Genomic DNA, 24,804 nt, shown 5'->3' with positions numbered 1-24,804 from the left:
TCTCAGTAATTTAAGGCAAAATGTGTAAGAAATCAACATAAAGATAATGATTATCTACTCCGTTCATTAGTTAATCATATAAGTATCTATGTATTTTCGTCGAATGTAGTTAACATTAAGCTATTTGCTACTGAGGATCATCCCTTTACAGGCATTTGTCTTAATTAATGTCTTAAGACATCATTAAATAAAGGACCTCAACAAACATAAATTAAAGCAGAAAAATAACGCAAATAGGTATGTGTGAAAAAGAATTTAAATGTTTTAATTAAGGGCCAAAATCTCAGAGGGTTTTTATTATTTAGCCTAGATTGTAGTATGTAAATCCTACTCGTTAATTAATTACACCCGTTGTTAAAAATCAATCTATGCATTTTGTGCCTATCAAAGATCAAAATTGGATATATTTTGGGCAGATATTGTTAAATTTCGATATTGGTAGGTAAAGTGTAAGTTTGTATAAAATTTATATTGGCACGCATTTTTGTACACTGTAATGTACGTAAAATTGTGTGATATAATAATACGATAAAATCATTATAATGAAGTTGCTATAATCATGAATTATTAAAAGAAGCACAGAAAATTTATTTTGCATAATGAAATAATACAGTGAAATTAATTTACGGATCCCTAAGATTGTAGACGGTCAAGCTAAATTATAAGAATTAAAGAACTGATTCTGTTATTATGGTGGAGGGAAGAAGCAGATTTAGAAAATACGAGACGGGCTTCTCTATGCATTTATTGCCAGATTTTAAACTTTGGCTGGCAAGTTTAGGTTACAACTGATTACTATTACTAATGAGAACTATTTTAAAACAAGGCACTAAATAATTGTCAGAATGAAAAACTTGTTGTGATCGATAAGATAGACTCTTTAGCTATCTTATTTTGTTTGGTTTTAGTTAAGGCTCAATATGAATATGGTATCTTTGATTGTACCTACATTAGAAATGATTCACTAGACAATCATAATTTGTAGAAATAAAAAAATACATACAACCGAATACAGAACGTGCTTTTTTCAAAGTCGGTTAAAAGCAAGACAAAGTAAGACCTATGTAAGTCTTCTTGTTAGAGCTTTGCGAATCTAAATATTACTGAGCATTGCAGAGTGATACAATATTAGTATTATCTAAGTAAGATTTACCTGTGACGGCACCAATGTCCCTCCTATTTCTGCCTTATAGAAGTAGTATAGCCGATGGAAAGATCAGCTTTCCAAAGCGCTCTATCTCAAATAGCTTTTTAAAGTGCTCCATGTCAGAAGGAGCAATACAGGTCTAAATTAATTTTAGATTCTCCAGTTCTATACCAGGTTGATAATAGATACAATGAGACAGTTAGCACTTATCATCAGGTGGCATGCTCCTTTGCTGCTCTTATAATACAAAAAGAAAGACATAATAAACTGTATTTTTGTTGTAGCTGCAACATGACTGTCAAAATGGGGAAAGATACTAAAAGCGACGTGGAAAAGGAAAAGCCGATGCATGCAGCGACTCTAGAAGACGCCCTCACTGCTACAGGTATGAATCTATTTGTAAAAAATATGTTATGGCACCTATTCCTATCTTATAGCAGTTTAGTAGCATTGCTCTGCATTTAGTTGCAGGTGTCTGTTGGGTGAAGCGTAAACGATCAAAAACGATTACTAATCATACAATAATAAGATTTTGAAAGAACTGTAAATATACAAATTTATAATTATTGCGAGTTAATTTCGAAATTTGCTTTCGGAAGTAATATACAATTTAAAACTCGCGATAAATATAACTGCTTAGTCTACAAGTGGTAACAAAAATCCACATCTCTCCCTCTGGGGGCAGTCTGGTAACAGCTCTATATTACTCTTCTGTTATCTATCAGGTTTTGGAAAGTACAACTTCGGGTTGCTCCTAGTATGCAGTTGGACGCTTCAAGCTATGGGCATGGACCTCTTCGGGACCAGCTTCGTGGTGGCAGCAGCGGTTTGCGACCTCGAGCTTTCTATGCAGCAAAGAGCGCTGCTTACAGCGACTCCTCTTGTTGGTGAGTTGGTGAAACCTTCGACTTCGGTGGAATTGCCACTGTACCTTATTTCTTTTGTCGCGATGATTGCATAATCAATTTCGTTACCCTCCGAGAACTAATAGGTTTGTAAAGATAATATCTAATCCTTCAACCCTTAACAAGCCAATAGTTCGAAAAATAATTCTGACATCACAATCTCCAACAAATTGTTGGACTTAACGTGAATTTTATCAAGAATTAAAAGTTTACCAAGTCTGGGTTTGCAGACATAATACACTTCTGGCTACGTAACAACCTAAAACTTCTTAGGCTAGACATTTGCTAGATTTTCTTTGACTATCAAAACGGCTCATTAACTCTACACAGAAAATAAAAAAAATAAACTTATCCAGATCTTCGGCGAAAAAGGCCAAAATTATTTCCACTGAGCAATCATCATCATTTCAGAAATGCGTATTAGTAACAGCTAGATAAGTGTTATTTGCTGAATACACATCAGTGGGGGAGCCCAGATGATAATATTTTCATGTTCTTCATTACTTTGTGCAAATAAGATAAAAAAAGTAAATTGGTAGAGATTTTACTATCGTCATTGTCTGCATATTCTATCGCGTGTTTTTTGTTGTGGCATAATAAGAGCCTTTTCAATAATAGTCAATGCAATAATTTTCCAGATTTTTTTATACTTGAGTGTAACGATAAACCAGACGTGCTACCGGATGGAAAGTAGTCAACGTCGCCTTTGGACATTTGCGACACCAGAGGAGATGTCATTGCATCGCTTTGAAGGAAAGCTCTTTTTGCACCTTTTTTGAAAACCCCATGTCATGACTGACAAGATGTAGATAGACTTTTTTGGGTATTGTTATTTTTTAGAGCCGATACATTTACCCTTGAAGACTAAAGCTAAAAAGCTTAAGTATGTATGTATGTTATGTATATTTGTATCTCTGCTTTATCTCAATATTCAAAACAACTACTACTTACACTGCTGCTACTGAAATATGTGATTCTGACAGCGTAGTATCGTCTCCAGGCCTATCCCATGTATAAGATGCAATATGCATTGGTGTCTCATAAGGACGAAAGAGTTTCCGATCACATGTGTACGTTGCACCAATTGATGATGATATAAAGGATGATGAATCCCTTTAACCTTTTCGTATTGTCCAGGTGTGGTTATCGGTGCCCAGCTGTGGGGTTACGTGTCAGACACGAAGGGTCGACGGCTCACTCTCGTGCTCTCCATGTCCGTGGGCTTCGTCTTCGCAGCCCTCAGCAGCTTCGCTCCTGACTGGCGGATTATGGCGTTACTGAAACTACTTTCATCTACTTTGTAAGTATTTTCTACTTTTTGTTAGCATTTTTGGTAATAAAAACGATATCGTAGTCAAATTTATGTTAATTGATCAAAATAACAGTAGGGTCATTATAAGTTGTGCTTTACTACTAGTAATTTCGTAGAAATAGAAAACAAAGCTGAAGAATTATTATAAAGAACAAAAATCAGACTGCTAAAAAATAAAGCTTATGTCCTTCCTAAAATATAGACGAATCCTATGATACATCTTATGTATAAATCTAAATAGCGTGACGGATTTGTTCTAGGGCACACTAAACATGAAACATACTCGTACATACATACACGCTCAGAAAACATTACACTCCATAGTCCCGTAATTACAATTTTATATAAATCAAATAATTTGAATGTTACTTCTATATACATTGTTCTGTTGTGTTCATAATTTTACCAGTCCGATAACATTTGACCTTACGCCTATACAAAGTACAAACCAATCTAGCAAGAGCCCTTAAACATCTACACTTGTAATATCTCCTTAGTATTCTATTCAAGAGAACCTATACTATTTATATCTCAGATATCAAGCAACACAACACATAGCTTCAACTTATTATTAGATGTAGCAATTGCAGTTAAACTTCAGTTTTGTGGAATTTAAATCGCTATTATGATTAAGCAGATAAAGCACAGTTTTAATACACCCCCTCTATTCTAGTGTGGTGAGTTTAAAACATATTCTACATTTTCTTTCACCATCTAAAATAGTAGTAATGATGAATTAATTAAAAATATAGCAACATTAACATCTGTTGCGAGAGGTAATGTCAACAAAATTCTAAAAAAAGAAACCAATTTACGAGATCATCATCACCTTACCGATCATGCAATGAACTTGACAGTAACATTGAACCGGGGACCTCGGCTACCACCTGGAAACACGACGGTAAACACGGGGCAGACGCCGAGCCAACAAGATAAGAGTGCGTCACGATCAGGATGTGACGTAATGGAAACGCATGCCGTATGCGTAGTTTAGGAAAAACCAGAGCAGATGGTACACAACAAAAGGCTTAGGAACAAATCCAATATAGATAGTAATGATGGTAAACAGCACTGATAGACTCGTGATTAGAAATTAGGATTCTCAATCAGGGAGTCCGACCTTCAAATCCCAGACAGACCTCTGGTTTTCAAGCTAGGAGTGTAGAACATTAATTATCAGTTTCTTAAACGGTGGAGAAAAACATCTTAGGATGCCTACACGCCTGAGAGTACCTTAAAAGCTGTCAAGAGTGTGTCAAGTCTGCCAATTCCCACTTGGCCAGTTCGGTGGACTATGGTCTAGAACTACTGGAACTATGGTCTAGAATCCATTCTGCGAGGAGACACATGTCCGGCTGTGTAAATTTCATTGATAGAATCATAAGGATGGAAAATGTTTACATGTTTTTCAGGAAGTATACTGGCATTGTACCTATATGATTGACATAGTATTATATAACTACTGACCAATAAGCAAATAACGAGAAAAACAATTCGTAACAAAAATAATAATACTGTGTATTGACAGTTATTTCTGTTTTTAATTCAAAATCCCACTACAATCCATTCTGCGAGGAGACACATGTCCGGCTGTGGGACGGTAATGGGTTGACGACGATTGTTACTGTTAATAATATGGTAAATCGATTGCGCTACCGCCGTAACTATTTCCATCTTGTAATAACTAGGTTAAGGCAGTTGATTTGAAGGATGGGTATCCTATATTCTCTTCCTTCCTCTCATTAATATCTTATATCTATGAACAAGTGGCATCTATGATTAAACACGACAAAAGTGTTTGAAATTTTTGATCATATAACGTGTATTTTTCCTTTCGTTTGATGTTTATGGATGTTGATCTTAAAATATTTGAGGATCTTATCAAAACTGGCGCCAAACTCTCATTATGCGTTTTTGTACGTCATTCGGTTTTAACAACTGCAGTATTTGTTTTAAGCAGTTTGTTTACTCGTATTATTAACATCTTCTGTTAAAGCTTTTGTGATATTTTTTTAGTTGAGATTTACTAAAGATTTCTTGAATTAAACAACATTTACGAATTTATAACTATTCCTTGAAAAAAATTAATCAATCAATGCATTTGTGGTCAATATTTAGGTAGTGTTTTTTCATATGGCTAGTCATATGTTCTCGTACATATTATTATATACTAAAGTAGTTAATATACCACTTAAATTTACTATCTGCTTTTTATTAACCAACCCAATAGTATTTCCCTTTGTTACCATAACTTACGTATTTATTTCTGTACTATTCTTTCAGTTCTATTTTCAGTCTGTTTTAAGTAACATTTGAAAACTATGAATTATTTAGAGCTATTTATAATAAAATGATATAAGTTAGTTTAAATTTGGTTAAGCAAATATTAGTCTACACAAATTGACCCCTACCGTCAAGAATTGTTCTTGATAAGAGTTATCAGATGTAAAATATAGCGTGATACTCGTATAATTATCATGTTGCTATCTTTAGAATATCATAACATCGCATGGGGACGTAATGTGTATTTTGTATTTAATTATATTTGCATAACTTTAATTGTTCATCTTTATACAATCAGAAATATAAAGCTGTGATCTTATGAACGTTTCTGTATTTATTGTGGCTATATCTATTGGAAAATTGGTATCATAGTAATTTTGTCTATTACTTTTTGTCTTTATTTTTCTATCTATTACTGTCCCCTTTTTTAATTTTATATAAATATGCTAAAATATTCATTTTTAATGTTATCTTAATTTCCTCTATATTTCTGAGTTTCTACATATATTTTTCCTACGACCGTTTCCTTTTACGTACCTCTTGCGTTGTGTTTAAAAATATCATTCTCTTTCCTTTGATTTGTACCAATTTAATTAAATTTAAACTTGCACAATTTTTCCTATTATAACATAGGTACTTTTTTTTTACAGTACATCAGCAAGCAATTCAGGCGCGTACACACTTCTCGGCGAGAGCTGTTCAGAGCGCGCACGTGGAAGATCCATGTTGCTGTGTACATGCGCCCTAATGTGTTCACAGGCTGTAGTCGCAGGTATTTCCCAGCATGTGCATACATGCATTATCTGGCTTTGTTTGTTTGACTTTGCTACTCGCTTATCAAATATTGTGCTAACAGTAATATGCTATCTTGTCAATACTGTTAAATCATAAATTTCATTTATAGAATCATAAGGATGGAAAATGTTTACATGTTTTTCAGGAAGTATACTGGCATTGTATATGATTGACATAGTATTATATAGCTACTGAACAATAAGCAAATAAGGAGAAATACAATCCGTAACAATATTAATAATATTGTGTATTGACAGTTATTTCTGTTTTTAATTCAAAATCATGTGATATTTTTTGAACAATAATGTTTATATACCTCTAGCTGGCTTTATCAGCCAGTAAACTTAAATGAGGATTTCCAACTTAGTCCTCAGGGTAGCAAGGCATCTGTGATCGACCTCAGGTCTTCAGCCCTATCGTGAGGTGGGCTGTTACACAAGTCCTTTATTACTTTAATTAAAAAAAAAACTTCCTCTCATACTACATACTACAACATAATGACTATTATCAAATAGGAAGAAAAAAAATTTGAAAACTTTTCAAATAAAATTAAAAAATAAAAAACTTTATTTTAACCTCTATTTTACTTTAATTTTTATTTGCCCAGTGTTCGCCTACCCAATTCTCCCCCTGGAGTTCGCCTACTGGATCAACTTCCTGGGCATCTACTACCGTCCTTGGAGGCTGTTAGCACTGGTTATGGCTGTGCCCTGCGCTGCCACTGCCTGCATACTGCAGTTCTTCCATGAGAGCCCAAAGTTCCTCTTCTCAAGAGGCGAATCTGAAAAAGCGCTTGAAGTTTTGAAGAAGATCTACGCTTGCAACACTGGGAGATCTGCTGATGACTTTCCTGTAAGTTTTAAAGTAACCCAATATTCGTCGAGATAATAAAGTAAAGTGATTTTGGATTCTTCATTTCTCCCAGTTTCATCGGTAAGAATATCATCATAATATTTCATGAAATTGTAAAAAATGAGGTGTCCAGTTTTGTGACGCATTTACTGTACCAAGCTACGTGTTTTTAAACTTTTTCTGCGTTTTTTGTGCAAAATTCTTAACAGTCAACATTTTACATACTTATTTCGATTACACGTAAGACATTCATGTCTTACAGGTAAAGAAGCTAGTGGACGAGCAGGAAGAAACCAAAGCCAGCCAGGAGTCGTTCCTGAAGGCGATGTGGCAGCAGACCACCGCCCTCTTCAGACCTCCCCTACTGAAGGTCACGCTCAAGCTCTTCTACTTGGTCATCGTTATTTATATGACGTAAGTTACTATAAGAGACATTAATTTTACTTTCATACATCATTTTGCGGCTTCGCTCGCCAGATTTCGTTGAATTACGGATGTTTTGTTTATAACGATGTTAGTAATAGTAAGATCACGCCCTCATGCGTCCATGTGCAATACGTGTATAGTTTCATTGCATGCGTGTATACTCTATATTTTTGCATGAAACCAATATAGGCCAGAAAAAAATTGGGCTTCGACGATGACAGTTATGTTAAAATCAGAGATACAAAACAAAATGATAATTATATTTACTATAAAATAGCTAATAAATCACATTTTTCTCCACTCCCATATTTTGATTCGTATTTAATTTGGGCTTTGAAAATGACAATAAAGTACGTTTAAAACACAGACACATAACAAAATAGCTAATAAATCACATTTTTTTATTCCTAGTGGAAGTGGTTTTATCCTCTGGTTGCCGTACATCATGAACAACCTCTTCCTGGTGCTGGAAGCCGGCGGTGGTGAAGGCATGAACCTGTGCACTGTGATCAGATACTCTACTGATAGCCTCGCGGTTGCTGGGAATGATACTGTGAGTTCCGTTGTTTTTTGGATTTTTTTTTTATAATATTGGAGTAGCAGACGAGCATGCAGTCCACCTGATGGTAAGTGGCTACTGCCACCCATGGACATCTGTAATCAACCCCAGATAGGATTAGATATTACTATCTGAGGTCGGCCACAGATGCGCCGCTATCCCTGGACTAAGCTGGAACGCGTCGGAAAAGTATGTCTCCCTTACCACACTCTTCAAAACGGAACACAACAGCGCCTAACACTGCTGTTATTAGGCAGAAATAGGTGTGGCGGTGGTGCAGCCGGAGTCGAGCCACAAAGGGTTCTACCACCTTCAAATGAAAAAATTTGGGAATGATATTTTGAGCTACTTTGTTTTTGTGTACAAATTGGAAATGAGCATGGAGTGCATAATGGTAAAGGTTCAGTAGGTTCAATTAATTCATAATAGGATTATGTCCTCCCGAGATTGACTATAATGTCAAACGATCTGCGAAATTGCATGCTATGAAAATCTACAAAGATGAATATTTCAAACAAAGATTTAAATTCATCCTTTAAATATCTGCTTGGCTGGGAATCGAACAAAAACCACTTTGCATGTCAAACCGGTATAGTGATAACTTCGCAACGTGGGTCGTCAGTCAAAAACCCTGATATGACAATGGTACCATTAAACATACTTAAATCAAGAGTTTTTGAAAAATTACGAACTTTTACCAGTTATCTTCTTACACGTTGGTTACCCATATTATTAAATTATCTAAGTTTCTAATCACATATCCATCAACCAAAGATAACAAATTACGTTAACGCACAAGATAAAAGATAATTAAAGATAATACAACTAATTCGGATAACTCATAGGTACTCCTGATTACACCATAATCTGATTTACGCATTTACATATTATACCTATTGTTATAATATGTGTTATGTTCTCTATAACATTTGCTATTCGTAATTCACTGAAAAAATATTATACTAAACTTGTTTATTAATAGAATAATTATATACTCTTAACTTTCTTTATATGTACCTACATAGGCACTTCGTAATTCTTAACCAATAATAAAAGATATAAATATAATAATAAAATATATAATTACCTATACTAATCTGATAAAGGTGTAAGAATAAAAAGAACTAATTTATTTGTATGATAATCCGCGGATCTATTTATGTACAATGCATATGCTTGACTAGTCTACTTAGAATACAATAAAATATAGAATCCGTTTCAAAAAAATAAATAACAAAAAACAACCGACTTCAGTATCACTACAGTAAAATGATTTAAATACAAGTTGGTTAGGTACATACTTCGGATATCGATTTTTAGGACATAACTGAACTAGTTTTGATGGCTCTTCACGCATGATTTTATGCACACCCAAAAAAATACAGGTCTGTGATTTTATGCGTAGAGGAAGTAATATTCTTTCCAATAATATTTATATCTATAATATCTATTTTAATTATGTAAAATAGCAGATACCTTAATTATGCCTTTTTATATATGCCATCTGATTGTGTTCTTTATTATCTTGCCCATCCAGTGATATTAGTAACAAGAGAATAGTTGCAAATAGCTAGGTATTATTCTAAAACAAAATCATTTTAGACACATGAATGAATGAAAATTCATTATACCGTCGTATCTTTTTATTCAAACTCTTATTTATATTGAGTTAATATTTATATATCCGTGTTTTTAGAGTAACATTCATTTTAAAACGTAGTAGCATCGTAAAGAAGTAGTGATATGCATTGCGTTATTTATATACTTTCTATATTCCATGCCCCGGTCGCGCCCACAAGTGTCATACAGTGTAAAGAAAATCTCATTGTGTGTATCTCGTTACGCAGTTCAATGGCACGTTTATAATCGTACGAGTATAATTGTACAACCACCTACATGCCACCGATTCAGAATTGTACGGACGTAATGACATTTAATTGCGTGAAGAAGACTCACGTGAACACACTGTAAAAAATGAATATGAATTGGGAATACAGCTGTACAGATTTAATAAAGTTTTTATGCACTTGATACAGATTGTTAAATTAAATTTATATCAAAAAGGATTATTAAATTTGGTCAGCATGGCCCATTGGCTATCGCTTGAGCAACTAAAAGGTTTAGCGATTAGTGGCTGCCGCGACTGTCAAATGTTGCTCGGCGACTATTTAGTAGGTACCTTATGCATGTTACAGATGTTTAGATAAATAATTGACTATTGACAGAATTTTCTAATAAAATAAAATATATGTTACTCGTCGATCGCTGAAACAACCAAATTCTACCACATATCTAGAGCACGTTCTAATAGAGATTAGGTAGTAGATATCAATTGCGTGACAGACAGTTATTTTACTGAAAATTGAATAAAATATTTATTCATCTCCATTCATTTCCAGACGATTCTAGAAGTCTGCAACGACACGATTCAAGAGACGACTCTTCTATCAGCGATGACATATGGCGCATTGGCCAGCTCAGCAAACCTGGTCCTCTCCCTGACGTGCGGTGCCAGGAAACGGATGGCCATGATCGGAATCGTGGCGTTATCAGCAATCTCCGCAGTCCTGTTGAATGTTGTGGCCTCACCCATCGCTGGCGGCGTGTTCTTCTTCTTTTTCCTTCTGTGCGCTCTCTCAATGGGAATTCTGAGTGTATACTTCGTGGAGCTGTATCCTACTTCATTAAGGTATAATTACTTATGCATATTGTCATTTTTTATAATGTAGGTAGCAGATGAGCACGTAGTTCACCTGATAGTAAGTGGCTACTACCGTCCATGGACATTTGTAATCAATCCCAGATAAGATTAGATACCACTGCTACCCCTGAGTACTATATTGGAATGCCTCGGAAAAATATGTCTACCCTACCACACTCTTCAAACCAGAACACAGTAGCGCTTAACACTGCTGTTATTAGGCAGAAATAGGTGTGGCGGTGGTGCCTTTAAAATTGCGTTATTGCTTTCATTTTTAAGGTAGAGTTCGTGGTTCAAGCGAAAATAACTTTCATGTTTATATTTTATCTTACAGAGGAATGGCATCGTGTCTATCCGTGATGCTGGGTAGATCAAGTGCGTTCTTAGGAGTGAACGCAATCGGAGCTCTCATTTCTGCTAACTGTGAGGCTACGTTCTACGGCTGGGCAGCTTTACTACTTAGTAAGTAAACTCAATGATAGAATAATTGTATGGTCTTTATCGCTGAATCAATAATTGTTATTATTTCCTTTAACGATAATGACTTATTTTAAAAATTATCTTTATAAATATATTGTATTTGATGTCTCTACATATTTTGTATTTTTTTATAAGTAGTAGCAATGGAGCATGTTGTACACCCGATGGTAAGCGATCACTGCCGTTGGTGAACATTTGTTACCACCTCCATATAAATAAGGGGTTATATCTGAAACCGATCACAGCGTTGGCAATCCTTAAAAAAGGTACCCGACGCCATGGGAGTGACGCCGGGTTATGTGGGATTTTTACCGCACTAAAACCCCCCCGGGGTCTTGTTAAGCGTGCCACGAAGACTAAATAATGACCACGACCACTCTGACAAGAGTGTAACGCTTAAGAAGAAAACCCCCCCGGTGGCCGTCCTCAGAGTTTGGTGGAGAACTCCGGGATGTCCAACGGAACACAACCGGAGTCCTCCTAACGCGATGCCCTTCTATCGGGCTCTGCCCTGGGGGGAGCAATTTACGCTCCTCTCACATCCCCTGGTGATTACCTTAAAATTCCTAGACAAGGAAAATACAAATTATTTACTCAAGATCTCACTAAATCTAATCTTGGCTATAATTCACCAATTAATAGAATGACAAGACAGTATAATACCTTGTCGGCCTCTAACCAAACACTTGACATTTTCGGGGACACTTTAGGCAAATTTAAAAAAAACATTTCAGAGATCATTCGTCATAGCCATATTACATATATTTTTTTATTTTATATACAAATCAATCCAAAGATAATTTATCACATTTTAATTAATAGTCTATAAGTAAAATGATTGTATTAGAAAAATCTATTCATAGTCTATTTTTTACTACTGACATTATTTAAATTTCAATGTATTAATTTTAATTTCAATATATTTAATAAGTTCTTATTAATGGTATAAAATTGTGTAATATATATTCTTATCTTGTGTTTAATGTAAATTGTAGTCTTATTATCATTATATTTAAATCTACTAGAGCGTCTATTCTGTAAATGCCGTGTTCACCTATAATTGTGGGTACACGACTTATTTTTCTAACTTTTGCAATGTAATTTATATAAGTGTATACTACGTTGGTGAACCTTTAATAAATAAATAAATAAATTACAGCGATATGCGACCACACAAACCGCTGTCCTTCCCGGGGTCGCTTGCTGGACGGTTCGAGCTCCCACTCTTGCCGCCCGCAACCCCGGAAGCCCCCTTTTAGTCGCCTCTTACGACAGGCAGGGGATACCGTAGCCCTATTCTGGTTCCGGAACTACAGGGACAAGCGTTGCCACTCCTGGGGCCTTAAACTATCGCGTCATATGTAATTCAGTCGGCAGCATAACGTAGATTTGCTTCACGTTAGAAATAGAGTTCGGTCCAAGACGGTTGAATGCATAGACCTGTATGTAGATCTGTGGTTGAATCATATGGATTCTAATACCATATATGAGGCCTTCTAGTTATAGCGGTGATTGCATGTTTCTTTTATTTATTCTATAACAACGTTTACAATTTTCAGGTGCGATAGCCTTCTCGTGGTTCCTGCCGAGTGACAAGAAGCCGAACAAATGAGCATCGACCCGCTTACTGACACTGCAGGCGTTAGCTTGTAGCCACGATTATGTTAACATGGGTCTTAAGTGATTACACCTGTTACTACTCTCTGGTTGACAGTTCCCGTCTAATTGAAATCAAACAGACAAAAAATGTAACGGATAATTATCGAAACTTAAATAATGTCAACAAATTACTTTCGAATTGTATTACGCCCGTTGGTAGTTTCATTTTGATCAAGTTTGCCTAACAAAGTTCAAGGCAAGGATGGTCAAATTTTGATTTTTGAATGTTAAAACCTAAACCTAAAAATGTTTATTAATTATTTCTTACTAGCTAGAGTTTTTCATTATTAATGTCAAGTACATGTTAAATGACATATAAAAGTGATCAGAATCATAATCGAAAGAATTAACAGACGGGTATATTCTATACTATATCGATAATATCATAAATATTTCGTAAATATCGTTCAAAGTATCATTTTTTACCGAGATAGTAGGTGTTCCTATTTAAGAAATAATTACAAAATTGTGTTCGTTGTAGTTACGGTAGTATTAGTAAGATATTTTAAGCTTAAATTAATTATTTGAGATAGTTAGATGCTAAGCAAAAGAACTGATTTATGGGACTGAATCCGTCGCAGCAATAAACATATTCTAGAATGGGTATACCATATACGTTACCTATTAAATATTTTAAAAATTTAAAAAGGATTTTTCAATCTATTCATGATTTAGCGTTATGTGTATGCAAGCATATCTAAAGTACAAAGAGATTAACAACTGTTTATTAACAATTAATCTATCCATTTTTAATCTTCCAAAGATCAAAATTTGACAATGTCTAGTATGAAGAAATTTTCAAATTTCTCTCTTCGGTCGGAAAAATATTGGATAGATTGATGGATAAATTAGTTTGTATTTTTTTCTGAAAGTCAGAGTTTTGAGATTCGTGGGGTTATAGAAAGTGTAAAAGCATGTTTTATACGTATTTACTATCATAAACATTATATTTGAAAATTATTTCACAGAAACTTGGTGAAGATCTGACATACATATAACTTCATTTCATTTTGTTTGAATACTGTTTTAACAAAACTATTTTAGGCAGATTTTTGTTGTCTTTTATAATTTAGACTGTAGGTTTATTTTTACAAATGCTATTAATAAGAATACGTTTAAGTATGTCTCTCGATAAAACATCAAACCTTTGTTAAAAAACCTAGATTACGGTATTTACATTCGTAATACTAAGATAGAGCTCTGTACCTATATATTTGCAAGGTGTGAAGCGTATTAGTTTTGACAGGTATGAGACCATCTATTTGTATATAAATTTAAATTTTCTTTCCGTCTGATGCTGATGGCATCAAATGGACAATATGATCGTTAGTTATGCAATAAATGAGTAAGGACTAGTCTATCTTACGTATAAAGCATATATGTAAAGTATACTTTTTACCCTCAACGCAAGATATCATTGGACTTGAAAAAGATCCCTTATATCGACATTAAAATTTATTCATTCTTACCAATATTGTCAATACGATATTATTATATAAAAAGGATATCTCAAATTTTAAATAGTTTATATAGTATTTATGTCGATAATTTTACCAATATGCATCCCAATATTCACCAACATGCAATACAAATTTTCATTGCAATACCTATGTCATTATAGGTACTATCAATGAATCAAAATGTCCAAATTTTCGTTATATTATTGTACCTGATATTCGAGTTTAGGGTATTAACTTGTAAATGACCAATCATGATAAGGATATTGTAAATATTAGAAATAGGAAGAAATGTTAATATTTTGTGATGTATGTTCATTTAAAGTAAATAAAGCCGTGTTATTAATATTGATGTTTTAATTGTTTGAAATAAGTCAAACTTTATAGATTTCAACCAGTGTCGATGTTTTTAAAATCTATATTCCCACTAGAGATTTCCTATTTATGTGCTTCATTATGTTGTTTGAAAGCATTTTCTTCTTAATTCGATTTTTTTATAAGGGCGATTTTTTTATATGTTGTCATACTTCTTACTATCTACATATCAAACCACCTTCCGTGCTTGCCATATTTAAAGTTTATCGGATTATGACTTACTCGTATACTTAATAATAGATAATCTTGGATTACACGCCCTCTCTACAATTGCCTTGTCTGAATACTGATAATTTTCAAAACAAATATGACCTAAAAACAGTGAAACTGATAAACTTTTGTGCTAAAAATGCCAAAGGCTTTACTGATTTTATCATATAATGTGTGTCACTATAAAAATAATTAAATAAAAAAGTGACCCATGGCGAGACGTCTGCCAGATGTAAAATGGTACTAATCAAATCAAATCAAAATCAAATCATTTTTTTTTATTCAAAATAGGTTCTTTACAGAGCACTTTTTGAATGTCAATACAACTACCACCACTTCACAAGGTGTTTCTTCATGGAAAAGAAGCGACGAAAGAAACTCCATAACACACATCTTTAAAAAAATGTTTTTTACAATGTCAACTTAACGTAATGGTACATGGAGCTAATTCAGACCACACCGTTTTGTCAGTCAAATAATCACTTACTTTATAGTACGCTTTTTTACATTGCCTTTGTTTAACGACTTGTGAGATTCAAAACCATACCTTCGATATGAATTGTAGCAACAATCTTTAACACATAAAAGTCTTAAAAAATATATACTTCATAACTAATAAAATGCTTGTTGATTATGAATTCACAGTTTCTATGTATATCATGCCTACAATATAGAATCTCATCATGAATTAGCATATTAATAAATTTATAGTACGAATTAATTCATTTATTTAACACGAGCTTTTGCCCGCGGCTTAGCTCGCGTTAAGAAGTAATATTATTAACTAAGAAGATTTATACAAACTTTCATCCCCCGTTTTATCCCCTTGGGGGTAGAATTGATCAAAATCCTTTCTTAGCGGATGCCTACGTCATAACATCTACCTGCATGCCAAATTCATCCCCTATTTTATCCCCTTGGGGTTAGAATTGATCAAAATCCTTTCTTAGCGGATGCCTACGTCATAACATCTACCTGCATGCCAAATTTCAGCCCGATCCGTCCAGTGGTTTAGGCTGTGCGTTGATAGATCACTATGTCTGTCAGTCACCTTTGACTTATATATATTTAGATTAGATTTATTAACATAAGCATCGGAGAAGTTAAGTTTACGTGTTTTCTTTGTGATTTCGCTGGCATTGTAAAATTGACCTTATATTCTGAATCCACCCGAACGATTAGCAGCTGTGCCTGCAGCAAATTGTTCTTGTAATACTTATGTTGTTGTTACTTGTAATACTTATGTTTATATTTTTTTGTTTTACTGCAGTGTGCACTATGTGACTTTTTACTACAGAATAGCAAAAACCTTTAAAATCTCTTATGAAGTTCCTCAGTTCTTTAAGTTTTTTTAAGTTCTGTATTACGTAAAACAGACAGGCAGGAAGATGTTAACGTACAGATATTTGGTAATCGAGCCCTAAAAATATGTCGATATGAATCAATACATTAGCTAGCTATTATACCAAACCTATACTTATCGGTATCACCCCCGATTACTGCCCAATTATCCGATTTAGATAAACGTTAAAATTTGGCGTAGAAACCACGCAACCGCGCTAGCGAAATGTTCTTAGTGTAGGATAATTACGATTCATTAATTTTTACTATAGTTTGTATTGTGTAAGTGATAAAATTTAAAATGGGTCCCAGAGGGACTGATGGCAGAGTACCGTTTGAAGTGGCAGTGGACAAAGCAGGTAGGCATAAAATAATACTTACACGAAAATCTTTGAAGTAACTCCACCTGTTATGAATCATAGTCATAAAGTCAAAAGTCCTTTACTTATAAAAATACGTTATAAAATATATGTTGCTATGTTTCATTGAGCCCTTTTTAAATATTAGTATTATCCTAACTAGAATATTATAAAACATTATAAGTAACTAGCTAAACTAACTAACTAAAAAAAATGTTAAGGGCGAATAACCCTTATCACTTAGGGGTATGAAAAATAGATAGTAGCCGATTCTCAGACTTACTGAGTATGCATATAAAATTTGGTGAAAATCGGTAAAGCCCCTTCGGAGGAGTACGGTAACTAACATTGTGACACGAGAATTTTATTTTATGTATAAGATTAATAGACTATCGTTTTAATTTTTTGCAAATATTTATAGGAATTAACTTAGAAATTTCAAGGACTTAATAAAAAGGTTAATAAACAACAAATTTTCATCATATTCAGGTTTTGGCCTATACAGTTATATTCTGACCAGTTTCGCGGGTTTTGCAATCATTTCCTTTGGATGTATTGCATATGGAACCACAATTATTATACCTACGAGTGCCTGCGAATTGGGCACTACTACAGCACAACAAGGATTCCTTGCTGCAGCTCCATTGGTTGGTAAGTTTTTTGAACATTATGTACTTAATTAAAGGTAGAATCCATATAGGTAATTTAACCACGTCGCAGCACCACCGTACTTATTTTTTTTGATGTGAAACATCTATAGCCGCACGTAAAACAGATTTCTGGCGTGGCGACGCATGCCGTCCACACTATACGATGGTATATATATACAGTCTATATACAGTAGTGTGTACGGTGTGGCGACGCGTCGCCATGCGCAATCGAATTCAATAAATAGTCATCGTTATCTGGAAAAAAATCGTAATATTTTATTTTATCATTATGACATATTTAGTTCCTATTACAATATGTTCTTTTCTGCATATTACTTTTACAAAATAATGTCGAAGTTTCACATCTGCCAGGCGTCCCGTGACGGCTCACATTTTTTTATAATATAAGAGTAGCAGACGAGCATGCAGTCCACCTGATGGTAAGTGGCTACCCATGGAGACTACCACCTACCCACTACATGGTGGCTACCACTGACACATGACGATAGCTGAGGTCGGCCACAGAAACGGCGCTACCCCTGAGGACTAAGCTGGAACGCCTCGGAAAAGTCTGTCTCCCTTACCACACCCTTCAAACCGGAACACAGCAGCGCCTAACACTGCTGTTATTAGGTAGAAATAGGTGTGGCCGTGGTGCCGCCGGAGTCGAACCAAAAAGGGTTCTACCACCTTCAAATTTCTAGCGAGGACTTGTGTTTCAGTAGAAGAATGTGGATTAGGCTCAGGAATGGCAATGCATCTGTAATTGACTTTAAGTAAAACAATGTTATATATGGAGTTGGTTACAGACATCTTTGGGTAGCAGTGACCATTTATCAACAAGTCGACTGCATGCTCGTTTACTATTCCCTATCTTATAGAAAAACAATAACTCTAGATTTCCGAGCTTACGCACCTACCTTACTATCTAGCGATAATAAACTATACAACCAAGTAAAACTATTTATTGCTATCGAATTATCGAGTGTTTTGATCACTGTATCAGTCAAAATTGTACTACTTAAAATTGATTAGCGTAGCATAAACTTTTGATACCTAAAAATTTAAATCTTGTCGCGTCATCGTTATCGTCATTACTGTCCCACTACTGGCCACAAGTGTTATTATGAAGAGTCTTAGGTCACTATCCACTAGACATTAATCCAAATCGATTTCACACTCCATTGAGAAAAAAAGCAGAAAACGCTGAGGTATATGATGTTTTTATTCATCCTAGAAAGCGTGTGATAAAAGTTAATATGTAATACATAGATCTATTACCTAAAGATACGCCGCAAGCGGGCACAACTTGAAAGAGACAGAATACGTCAAGTGGTGTAAAACCATAGATGTAATACGCATATACCTAACTTCAAAGTGCATTTCTGGAACTTGTACCCTCAACCCTTAACTTAAAAGGGCCAAAATTTGCATGCCACCGCTTATATCTTCACTATTTTGATACATAATTCAGTGTCATATTACATACTTAACCATATTTGTAGAATTAATTTGTACATTCGAGTTTCACTTACAAGTAAGTCAAGTTGGCCGGTAATTTCGCATCCTTGACATGGTTTGTTTATGTACTGCATACAATTACTGCACCAACTTAGTTAAAAACTTGTCTTTGTTATTATTAACCACGTGCGGTAAAAATAATAATACGATGAACATAAAAATCTATAAAATACCATTTCTGTACTAAGTGGACCAATTTCCATATACACATAATTTTAACAGCTTTTTTACCATCTGACACAAAAAGTATAGCAGCTATATTTTATTAATTTCGGCTCGAGAGCTCCTCGAGAGTATTTTTAACTCTACTCTTGACTCTACATTGAGCAATTAGTTTGATAGACCAAAATAAATTTACCTATTACTTCCAGGACTCATCCTCGGTGCCATAATATGGGGTTATTTGGGCGATGTGTTCGGACGTCGGATACCGCTAACAATATCTTTGCTGTCAGCTGCTGTTATAAATGCGATCGCCAGCATTTCTGTCAGTTGGGTCATGATGATGATTTTACAGTTCTTCGCTTCGTTTTTGTAAGTCTATGAAACTATTTTGATTTGCTTTAATATAAAGTAACAAGTTATGGTGCATTTATATGAACAAGGAAGGAAACCGTCAAAAGGTGTCCAGTGCCGTGTTAACGACCCGTTTACCAGAATATAATTATGGAATATTTATCCATTAAAACGGCCCTGGTGGCCATCTTCAGCCCCACTTAGAGGACTTAGCGGTCTCCAGCGGAACGCAGACACGACACGTTCAATGTCTGTAATACAAATACAGGTCTGTGGTCTGAAGATATAAATGGTCTTACCACATAACGCAGTAAAATTAACCTTGATTGCTAAATATCTTCCTTATATAAGTATTCAATGTTTGTTCAATTATTTATTTTTTGTGCCGATTCTACAAAGGAAATGTTTGTCCGTCTGCCTGTCGGATATTTCTGAAAGGAAGTGTCTACTGATTTCTTCATATACAATAAGTTCACCTAATCATTGGATCACTCGCAAATGCTGAAACAATCCGGACACTCATTATTCAATTACGATGTGATATCTAGAATCAAAGTTCAAGATTAGAGAATTAAATATTAATATGACGACGCTTCCACTTATGATAATGACATGTCAACGATTCGTAGATATTGTGTATCATGCATGCATCATTATTTATGAGTAAAAACACAACTCCAGGTATCAAATATGGTAAATTCGTCGTATTTAAAAAGAAGAATTGGCATAGTACGGCCGAGGGTATCACCGCCACATCTGCTCCTATCATAAAGTAGGCGGTATACTTTACCTAGCCGAGGAGGTACCACTGCCACACCTCTAGCGTGAAGCAGTTCTTGGGTTTTGATAAAAGGGTGTGAATGCCGACTGACGTGCATATCAGGCGACCATCTTAGTCCTTGGGAGAAGCATGTATTTGTAATCGGTTTAAGGCAGACTGCGTTCTGTATGAAGTTTGTTACAGATGGTTCATAAGCAAAAGTTTATATACCGACTTTCCGCAACTCGCCTAGAGATGACATCAGATGTACCTATTTCTGAATCACCGTATCAAAGTTTTTAATTTTATAGCTAATGATGACAATACCACTGCTTTATAACCGACATATTACATTGTTTTCCACAGAGCTTCCGGACAATTTTCCTTATCCATGACCCTGTTAAGTGAAAGTGTACCGATGGCTAAGAGAAACCTAGTCATCCTGTTGGTGACCAGCATTTTCATCTTAACACAAGGAATTATGGCTGGTAGGTAACTTTAAAAAAATATCACTACTATTCTACTACTACTACTACTACTATTATCCTATCGCTGGGTCTCCTCTCAGAATGAAAGAAGTTTAGGCTACCGTGCTGACTCCGTAGACATTATACAGATACACTTATAAGAACTTCATGTTAAAGAACTGCCAGGGTTTTAAGTTTCTGTATGACGGTTTTCCTTAATTGGGTAATAATTTTTGGGTAGTTACGATAATTTATTTACATTATATTTGGATCAAATCCATAGTAGATTTGCCGCAATTGATCATTTTAATTGCAAGAAAAATACTTCAAAAAAATATCATTACTTTTTCAGTTATCGCAATGCCTATAATTCCTCTGACTTTTTCGAACTACCTCCCCGGTATTGGGATCTACTGGAATTCGTGGAGAACACTCATGGTTGTTTACTCAGTGCCAAGTATTATTTCTGCTATGTGGTTACTGGCCATGAAAGAAAGTCCGAAGTTCATGTTCAGTAAGGGCCGTGAAGCCGAAGCGCTAGATATACTGGCCAAGATATATAGTATGAACAAGAGACGATCCGTTGAGGAATATGGTGTAAGTAATATCTTCTATCTTCTTAATTATTGCCTTAGACGCTAAGTTAATGGACTGACTTTTAATTGTCTTATCTTAGTAATTTTTTCAAGTATGTGTGGATAACCAAATTCAAATTTAGAAGGAATACCGACAAGTGTTTAACGGAGGTATCTGACGGATTTGATAGAAATTAAAACTCCATGAGTAATTTAATTTTAATAATCTACTTCCCTGGTTGGGAATCGAACGAATCCATTTTATAACACCCTGGTGACACGTATTCAGATATTTTAAGGATTTCATTATTTCAGATAACAGGACTGGTTGCAGATCCTTCCCAAAAAGCGGTAACTTCAGCAAAAGAGCAAATAGTACCATTATTCAAACCGCCCTTACTTAAGTCTACTTTGATAATGACGTGCCTCTTCGTATTTCAACAGTTGAGTATAATGATTTGAAATATTTACAAGTATCTATCAAATATACGAAATATGTATAACTTATGTCCTACCGAATTTGAATAACTATAAAACATTGTTAGTACAATAATTGTATAATAATAATAATTATAATTATAATAATTATAAACTGCAAACCACCATGCATCCCACCTGATGGTCAATTGTAAAGAGATAGTCATGAGGTTGGCCATAAATATATTGTTATCCCTGAGGACTGTTTTATTAAAAAAACAGTGTATGAAATTTATTTTTCCTTTTTGTAGAATTGGTTCGTTCCTGGTGTGGCTGCCGACAATAGCTAACCAATTCTTCCAAATTCTCGAAACAGGAGAAGGAAGCGATCTAAGTCTTTGTAAAATTCTGGATGCAAGCTTAGAAGCTCCTCCTGATGTGAGTGTTAGAATGGTTATTTTTCTTTATTTATATAGTTATTTTTTATTAGAACTTTCTTTCTATTAGAAGATGGTAGTACTCTATATCTGTAATTACTAAACTCTACATCATAATATACGGACAAATAAAATTGATCTAAAGCTGGAGCGGATTTACCAATACGCTGAGTAGGCTGAAGCCTAAGGTGGTACGTAAATTTAATTTAAATTGGATCTTTTTTTTTCACCAATTTTTTTTTGTGCTGACTACCTATTAATACCGGTAAATGTATAAAACTGCCACTTATAACGTGTATCTCTATGGTATCAATATTACATGAAGTGGCACAGAGGACTTTTTATTATTTAAAGCTGATATGAAGAAGTTGAAATACCTATTTTTTTTTGTTATTAAATTCCAGCCGGATCTCGTACCATGTGCGTTAAACACCACCGCATTGCTAATGGTGCTTGCAGTGGGCGCTATTCAATCCGTGGTCAATATACTGATCAGTTTGGTAAGTACTTAAACTTAATAACATTATTTTAATTTGTAATTGAACTATAACTTAACACACGTATCTTAACTGCCCCTGTTCCAAACACCTAGCGAAGTCGTGGTAACTTTTCAACGTTCAAAAATAATTATGTAAATAATCTTCTTGAATATTTACTCGTAAATAACGATATAATATGATTTTGATTGTAATTTTGAGACACACAAGATTAAGTCTAGCTTTTGCAATTTTCCGTATTCAAAGAAAGTTCATTCGCACAGTACTTCGTTGGTAAGTACTGCGCAGATTCATAAAGAGAGGATTCTTAAACGCATTGCTCAAAGATACTAAATAGGAAGAATTTTTTTGGTATAATATTCCATAACAGGTGGTGAACCGCTTCGGTCGGCGCAATATGGTGGTGTTCGTGGTTGTAGTGTGCGGAGCGTGTGGCCTGATAACCAACGTCGTGCCAAATGCTATCGGCAGCGTGGTCCTCTTCATCATATTCTTGAATGGGTTCGTCGTAATGGGACTGTACACCGCCATTGCTGTCGCTCTGTTCCCGACGTCTTTGAGGTAAGCTTTATGACAAGAAGCATGTTAAACTCAAAAGTCGCCGGCTGACTTGAACATTGAATTGGATAAAGATGGATGTCAATGACCATTTACCATCATGTGGTAGTCATTCAGAAGGTAGTAGAATAGTAGAACCCTTGGTATTTAGACTCCAGAGGCATCATTGCCACATATGTTAGAATATCAAAAGTTTTTTTTATTAACTTGTACACTCGAACATCACTAGATAAAAATCATAGATTAGTAAAGATACTTCGCCGCCTTGAAATTGAATGAAGCCACACGGCCAAACGGCTTATTAGTAAGTTCTTTTTTTGAATTCTTGACAAATAAAAACATTTTTAGAGAAAGTTTACGAATAAATAACTAATACTGCGTAATTTACATAATAAATCAATAATTATTTCAAATATTTTAGGAACATTTTAGCACGGAGACGTGGCAAAACTTTTTTACGCAACTATTTCAATTCTCAAACCTGGGTACATTTTCTTGTTAGGAGTGAGTCATCTTTACTAATCTATGGTAAAAATAAATGACAATAGGTACTTATCTGCATTACTTGTTTTATTTCCAGGGCGTTAGCGGTGGCATTGACGACCACTGGAGGCCGTATTGGAACTTTCGCGTCGATCCAAATATTAAACTTGCTTCTTGAAAGCAACTGCACTGTCGGATTTTACATCTTCGCCGCCCTTTTTACATGTACGTATGAATAATGTTCTCCGTTAAAATGTAGATACTGTAATAGATATTTTATATTAAAAACTTAAATAGTCTTGATAGTTACGTATCTAATCTGTTACTAAACCTCCAATTATAATATCCTACTCATCATCTGCCTTTCCCGCCAAAATCCTTATTTTATCTTCTTTTTTTTATTATGAATACAGCCAGTTGAATAATATATCCAGATTATATATAGCTTTTTTTTATTATATATGACCTAAACATACGTCAGGTGATTCTAGGCTTTTAAGTAGTCGTAAGATTTCGCAACACAATACATTGTCTCACACATCCTCAGATTTTTCAAATTTTGTCCAAATAATTTTTGCTCCGATAGATTACGTTACTGCCTGAACACACACTATAGACCTTGACTTAGTCGTATCAAAAGTACTTTTAAAATCTATTATTTTATTTTTCAGCTTCAGCACTAGTCGCTATGCTTCTAGTAGACGATAGGTATTTACCTGGTCTGCAGCCAGTGCCACTCCATGAGAAGAGTGAAGCTAGCAAACTTTGACCGCCTCTCGTTACCCCTGTTTTTGTACCTCAGTACGTTTAAGTAGCTTTATTTCCTCTACAAATGTCAAATTAGTTTTATTTCACATCTTTTACTTAATATAAGTATTAATTAAGTTAAAATATCTATTTTAAAAAATTAAGCTTCTAATTCTGACTCTTAATGTTACCTTTTTCTATGTTAAGTATAAGATAATATAATATAATATAAAAAAATAATAATATTGTGTCTATTATTATTATTATGCCTGTTTCTAACACGAATATCTAATGATGTATTTAATATTTTATAAT

General features: G+C 34.6%; 2 protein-coding genes across 5 annotated transcripts in view; both read left to right on the top strand.

Moving 5' to 3' along the window:
- The window catches only part of LOC140742377 (uncharacterized), a 48,814-nt gene that overhangs the window by 2,101 nt on the left and 21,909 nt on the right, over window positions 1-24,804 (top strand). For 3 of the 4 annotated variants that reach the window (XM_073073301.1, XM_073073302.1, XM_073073303.1), the window contains 10 exons: window positions 1,432-1,532; window positions 1,873-2,034; window positions 3,190-3,352; window positions 6,298-6,419; window positions 7,050-7,294; window positions 7,557-7,708; window positions 8,132-8,273; window positions 10,679-10,968; window positions 11,315-11,442; window positions 13,020-14,922. In XM_073073301.1, the coding sequence (XP_072929402.1) occupies window positions 1,432-1,532; window positions 1,873-2,034; window positions 3,190-3,352; window positions 6,298-6,419; window positions 7,050-7,294; window positions 7,557-7,708; window positions 8,132-8,273; window positions 10,679-10,968; window positions 11,315-11,442; window positions 13,020-13,072 (1,558 nt within the window). In that variant the 3' untranslated portion in view covers window positions 13,073-14,922. Of the gene's footprint in view, window positions 1-1,431; window positions 1,533-1,872; window positions 2,035-3,189; window positions 3,353-6,297; window positions 6,420-7,049; window positions 7,295-7,556; window positions 7,709-8,131; window positions 8,274-10,678; window positions 10,969-11,314; window positions 11,443-13,019; window positions 14,923-24,804 lie in introns of those variants that run through there. The other variant, XR_012102272.1, reaches the window with a different exon arrangement.
- LOC140757783 (synaptic vesicle 2-related protein) lies at window positions 16,673-24,747 on the top strand. The gene is made up of 11 exons (XM_073093654.1): window positions 16,673-16,861; window positions 17,351-17,512; window positions 19,404-19,566; window positions 20,675-20,796; window positions 21,128-21,372; window positions 21,666-21,793; window positions 22,079-22,205; window positions 22,609-22,704; window positions 23,072-23,262; window positions 23,840-23,967; window positions 24,414-24,747. Exons 1-11 carry the CDS (start codon window positions 16,804-16,806, stop codon window positions 24,509-24,511), a joined length of 1,518 nt encoding a protein of 505 aa, XP_072949755.1. The 5' UTR covers window positions 16,673-16,803; the 3' UTR covers window positions 24,512-24,747.

The sequence above is a fragment of the Epargyreus clarus genome, unplaced genomic scaffold (assembly GCF_041222505.1).
Source record: "Epargyreus clarus isolate Ecla_fem2 unplaced genomic scaffold, WU_Ecla_fem_2.2 ptg000005l, whole genome shotgun sequence".
Taxonomy (NCBI): domain Eukaryota; kingdom Metazoa; phylum Arthropoda; class Insecta; order Lepidoptera; family Hesperiidae; genus Epargyreus; species Epargyreus clarus.
Note: the sequence above shows the minus strand (reverse complement) of the source record. Positions and strands in the feature narration are given on the sequence as shown.

Coding starts and splice junctions, on each gene's coding strand:
- LOC140757783 (XM_073093654.1), top strand. CDS start 16,804: ATGGGTCCCAGAGGGACTGATGGCAGAGTACCGTTTGAAGTGGCAGTG. Junction 19,567..20,674: donor CAGTTCTTCGCTTCGTTTTT/GTAAGTCTATGA, acceptor TGTTTTCCACAG/AGCTTCCGGACAATTTTCCT. Junction 22,705..23,071: donor TCAATATACTGATCAGTTTG/GTAAGTACTTAA, acceptor ATTCCATAACAG/GTGGTGAACCGCTTCGGTCG.